This window comes from Haemaphysalis longicornis, unplaced genomic scaffold, assembly GCF_048455015.1.
Source record: "Haemaphysalis longicornis isolate Haplotype H1 unplaced genomic scaffold, Haemaphysalis longicornis Haplotype H1 scaffold_2, whole genome shotgun sequence".
Lineage (NCBI taxonomy): Eukaryota > Metazoa > Arthropoda > Arachnida > Ixodida > Ixodidae > Haemaphysalis > Haemaphysalis longicornis.
In genome coordinates, this window is record NW_027526295.1 from 96,812,649 (window position 1) to 96,818,648 (window position 6,000).

Here is a 6,000-nt window from a genome sequence, read left to right on the forward strand (position 1 = left end):
CAAAGTGGTGTGGGCGCCGGCCCACTCTTCCATGGAGGGCAATGATCAAGCCCACCTTAAGGCCCGAGGTTATGTCGACCAGGCCCCGGAGGACTCAAATGAACCTATGCCATTCACGACATACCAGGAAATTACAGAGCACTACAGACTCGGTCGCAGAATTGTGCAAACAAACACGTATCCCCACCCAACACTGATGCACCTTGTTTCCAAATCAACACAAAGCCCAATGCAAATTCTGTACGCAATCAGGAAAACGTAGGCACATTATCCTTGAATGCACCCAGAACCCTCATTTGCCACCTTACCTCTTCCTCATTCCCACGAGCAGTGGGAGACGCTGCTGCCCAGCTCCATCTTTTGCGATCAGGTCCTGCTGGTTGAGAGAGCGGTAGCATCAAGGACGGCACATGGCTACCTATAAAAAGGCTCCGCTGTCACAAAGCTCTAGCTGCCAAATAAAAATGTTTATCTCTCTCTCTCGCTCTTTCCCGGCCCCTATTTTCCGTCCGGCCCTTGCCGTGTCAGTTTCATGCAACTCGGTTCTCCGCATCAAAAGTTCGCCGACCCCTGATATAAATGAAACGGGTTCGAGCCACTGGTTGCACGTTTACCTAATGGGCATGTACTGTACATGGTAAAAAGCGCACTAGACGGGGATCAAATAAAAGACAGTGACACGGGACGAGCGCTAACGACAAGTGACACGGGACGAGTGACACGGTTAGCGCTCGTCCCGTGTCACTGTCTTTTCTTCTGTCCCCGTATAGTGCGGTTTTTCCATGTCAAAGTCGTATCACCAACTAGCCAAACGTCCTGCTTCGGATTCGTTCGCATACGGATTATTAACAGAGTTGGAAATGACGTCAAAGCTGCAGCTTCTGGAACAAGGCAGGTACCCCTACTCCCACTACGGCTTAGCCTGGTTGTGCCAACCTGCATGATACTGCCCTGCAGTGCAACGAAGGGAATGCGATGCCTACTGAAGTGAGGTAACAGGTTTCAGCGCTCGTCACGAGTAGGAAAGATGGGCTAGCGGCAGCGTGGAACGGCGGGGCTTCAAGGATGCCGGCAATACGATGAAAGGCGTTTGGTGCACTTTAAGTAACACGAGACTAGATATTCTAAGCGTTGAAAAAGCTGATGCGCTAGCGAAAGCTACAAAAGAATCCTGCAGTCACCGCTCTGATCAGCTAGCTTAAAGGGGCCATGCAGACAAAATAAATGTTGGGTTTATTCATGCATTTCGTGTTTTATAGTGCCGCCTGCGTTTGTCAGGCACCAAACGATACCGTCTTCACTTAGAAATGTATTAATTTCGGATATAATTTTGACTCTCCCGCCAAATCGCGTGCTCTCGTGACGTCTGCCATGAACTCACAAGGGCGGGCATTCAAACGATCTTTCAGAGAGAGAGAGAGAGAGAGAGAGATAGATAGATAGATAGATAGATAGATAGATAGATAGATAGATAGATAGATAGATAGATAGATAGATAGATAGATAGATAGATAGATAGATAGATAGATAGATAGATAGATAGATAGATAGATAGATAGATAGATAGATAGATAGATAGATAGATAGATAGATAGATAGATGGATAGATAGATAGACGGATGGACGGACGGACGGACGGATGGATGGATGGATGGATGGATGGATGGATGGATGGATGGATGGATGGATGGATGGATGGATGGTTGGATGAATGGACGGACGGACGGACGGACGGACGGATGGATGGATGGATGGATGGATGGATGGATGGATGGATGGTTGGATGGATAGATAGATAGATAGATAGATAGATAGATAGATAGATAGATAGATAGATAGATAGATAGATAGATAGATAGATAGATAGATAGATAGATAGATAGATAGATAGATAGATAGATAGATAGATAGAAACTTTATTATTCATTGGATGGTGGGGCGAATCAGCCGCCTCGGTCCAGGCAGCCGCTGAGGGCCCTGATGATGTGGGCCGCCAGTTCCCGTTGCTGTTGGAGACTCGCCGCAACAGCCAACCACTCTCCGGTGTAGTTGTGTGGTTGGGTAGGGTTGTAGGGGCACTCCCACAGAATGTGGTCCTGGGTAGAGGGAATAAGGCAATGAGGACAGAGTGGGACAGGGGTGTCTCGCGTGCCTTGGAACAGATGGAGCCGACTGGGTGTGTGCAATGTGTATGTTTGCGCCTGCCGAATTACTGCTTGCCTGCGACGTGTAAGCCCTGAATGGAGAGGAGGGAACGTGCGGGCGTCATTAGGCTCTGTAGCCTTGCTTGCCGTCAGTCCTCCCAAATGGCACTGACATGCTAAGCCACTGATTCGCGGACCGTTCTTCACGGTTACTTCTTTTTTGACCGTATTTGCACCCGCCTGATTTATGCTACGGTAGAAAGTAATCGTTTCGTGACACACGGGGCATTCTCGACAAAAAGGGTCACGTAATAGTCAGACTTAAAACTGCGTATTCGGACGGGACAAGGAAAGAAGACACAAGACGAGCGCAGTCCTGTGTCCGTCTGCGCCCGTCCTGTGTCTTCTTTTACTTGTCCTGTCCGAATGCGCAGTAGTAGGTACGAATATGAAATAACTAGCCCAACAACATGCTTTGCTGATTCACGTAATAAAACGTCGGTTACGCCAATCGGCCAGTGTCGTGTAAAACAACTCAAAAGCGGCCAACCGCTGTGCACCTAAAACAAGCTTAGTGCGCTCAGTACCAACAGCACTGCGCATCGGTACTTCTATTTTTCAGCGGATTTTCGTAAGTTTCATTGTTTACCCCCGCATTCCCCCCTCCCCCCATTTGTACTGCTGTTAAATGAATGTGCATTACATTTAAGCCCAACTTGTGTCGAATTTGAGTTTGCTTTTCCTGGCCTCAGCCAATCGCACAGCTGGCACTACGATATCATTGGTTTTGTTCCGAGAAATTAGCTAGCGGGTCGCATGGCCATTTTCTTTTTCCTAATTTATAGCGTATTTGAGCGAAGTGTGCGTTCAAAGCGGTGTCAGCATGATCTTGGCGAGGCAATCTTTCGAATGAACCAAACTTGTGTTTTGTATGCATGGCCGCTTTAAACAGCCAGGCCAATTTGTTTCGTTGTAACGACACGAACGCAACGCGTAAACACATCAGGAGCCATGCTTTAGAATAAGCTTACCGATGCAGATTGTTATGCACAACACTACGCTTGCCGGCAGCCTTTGTCACGGTCTGAAAAACTCCCCATAGGCGATCTTCTTGGAGAAAAATTCTTCCGTTCGAGAATGGCGATCGAGCGACGCCCGCTCTTCGTATCGCGCTCACGGTGTGGAAAGCGGTGTATTGTGAAAGGTCAGTCTTCGTGAAGTTGCGGCCAGTGAGACTCACATGGTGATTTGTCCCACACATTGGGTTCCCTATCGCACCTGGTACATCGGACTACGGGGCAAGTTTCCCCCTTGACATCCACATTTTCTTCCAACATCGCAACCTACGGCGGAAACTGAAACCGCCCAGTGGTAAAAGACTATCATTGCGAGTGCGGCCGCTACTGCCAACAGTTAAAGGTCAATTAAACTGCGCGCCTAGACTGTCTGTAAAATGAAACACACTTGCGCGAAAGAGGTGGTTGTTAAAACAGACGGTGATTGTTGTTTATTTAGTTTGACGTATTAGAGCAGTATACATGCTAAAAGTGTGGAAGCTGCTTCCACCGCATTTATTCGTCGGGATATTGTTATGGCTTGTCCAGGCTAATAGAAAACTGCGTATGTTTTATTGCAATTGTATTGAACCCATATATCGCTGGCATCTAGCAAACCAGCCCTTTCTTTTTCTCACTGGAATTATTGGAGCAGAAGCCAAATATAGTTTCCCCTCTTCCCCAGTTTTTTGACGGATCTATTGTGATCCGTAGGTCTCTGCTACAGCGCCTACTGCCTAAGTGTAGTTCCTGTGGGTTCAAACCACGGTCAGTGTTACCTAGCATTTATAACTAAGCCGAGATATTTTGCAATATTCATTATCTGTCTCTGGCATAGGCTCTCAGTGTGTGTTGAAATAGGTAGCATGAACAACTACCCTTTGGGCATTACATAACATTGTTGGTGGAAGCGTTTTCAACCACAACACTGTTCTACGCCTTGCTTCGATAAGCTAAAGCTGTGGACTGCTGGTATGTTTTGTTATTCATGTTGACAGCAAGCTCTGTCGTGTCTCTCATATTCGAAATGTCGATTTCCTACCGATGGCTTTTTATTTCGTCTTTTACGGCGAAGGTGTTAGCATCTACTTGGCCGAAAAATTTCCTGCGGTAAGCAAAAAATCCACAGGCAGGTCGCAGCAGTTCTTACCTTATACGCCGAGCGGATGCGTCAGGTTAATCAGGCATACAGCATAGGTTTCAGCATAAGTTTTAGAAAACAACAAAACAAGCATCGAAACCGCATGATGGTGATAAGGCTGCTGTGAACAATTGGACCTCTCTACGTGTTCCTGGTGAAGAATATGTTTCCTTATTATGTTTGAAGGACACGCAGGACTAGTGTAACCATATAGACCAGTATCCCAAGACGCCGAGCGCATGCGTTGGGTAGCCAGGCCCCAACAACTGCCACCAGAGAAACCGTACGCAAGCGACAAGCCCAACAACACTAGAAACATCTCATGCCCTCCCCCACCAGCATTTGTAGTGGTTTACAACTGCTTCGCTTGAGGTCCACTTTCAGAGGCCGGATTTTGTAAAGTGGACACGCTTTGTTCTGTAAAAGTTATTCCGCATTCATTATAACTTCAAGTACATGCACGTCCTACGAGAATGCTTAAATATTTGACTGGATGTAACGGCATTTTTGAAGTTTTGACCGTAGCACCGGTGTACGGCTTTTCGAACATGAGAACCCTAAACCTCTTTCACGAAATTAGCATAGGCTTGTAGAGCTGGACGTAGCCAGCAACCGGAGGCATTTATGCATGTCTGATGATGGTTGTATTTTGCAGGAACCCATCAAGCTCCAGAGTGGCTTTCTAACAACAAGATTGCCAAACTCGATGTGGCTAAAGTTCGAAAACATTTCGGGAGACCAAGAGCTGAAGCCTGAAAAACCAACATAATACCAACGCACGTCACAGGAATTGCGCTGCCTATATTGGTTAAAATTCTATCTTCCTATAAAATTCTATATAACCAGCAAGAGATTGAAAATTTGCTGTGGTTTTAGACCAACACTAGTGTCAAATCTGTACTATTGTAATACATCAAAATACGAACAATTGAGCGCGTGGCTTTCAGTACTCACCGCGCATCCTGTACGATTCGCGGCTTTCAGTACGAACTGCGTATGCGCAGTGCGAACAAGTTAGGAGAGTTCGTGTCCAATCTGGGCATGTAAAGAGCATCGTTGGGCGTGTGAGCATTTTGCTTTCTCTTCGCACCGTGCTCGGCACCCACTCACGCGAGCATTGCGTAACTTGGTCGCTGAGTTGAGTGAAAACGGCACGCGCAGCTATATTTCTGTATTTTGTTTTTCAGAGTGATTTACGGACGATATAAAGACAGTGGTCTTCTTAAACCAACGTTCGTCATGCGCTCTGGTAACTTGTTCTTCCGCATGCGCGACCCGTCGCCATGAAGGCTCAGAATGTACTGAAAGCCAAGCACGCCGTTCGTATTTAAATGTATCACGAGAGTACCTCTGCAAAGTGGTGTCTTGAAGGTGGTGTCTTCGTCAATTCTTTTAGAATAATGACCGACAAACACTAGAAAACATCACAACTTGTTTTGAGCCTGTTGGAAGATTTTTAACGTTTTACGCCCATCGGAAACAGTGGTTGCAACGCTTGCTTTTAGAAGCTTTGGTATAGACGCTCATTTGAGTGCGGAATTGCAGCTGCAGTGCCCAACAATTTGGCTGCCAGGCTGACAGCGAATATCAAGTGGCCAATGGGAAATTTGTGTTAGGAGCGTCCGTCGTGCCAAGTCAGATAGCTACCGCATATTCCCAT

At 46.8% G+C, this 6,000-nt stretch overlaps 1 protein-coding gene across 1 annotated transcript in view; it reads left to right on the plus strand.

Moving 5' to 3' along the window:
• LOC144169043 (cytochrome P450 3A19-like) overlaps positions 1-5,181 on the plus strand; it is a 34,183-nt gene extending 29,002 nt beyond the window's left edge. The window contains exon 8 of the mRNA XM_077698039.1: positions 4,996-5,181. Within this exon, the coding sequence (XP_077554165.1) occupies positions 4,996-5,109 (114 nt within the window). The 3' untranslated portion in view covers positions 5,110-5,181. The remainder of the gene's footprint in view (positions 1-4,995) is intronic.
• The last annotated feature ends 819 nt before the right edge of the window (positions 5,182-6,000 follow it).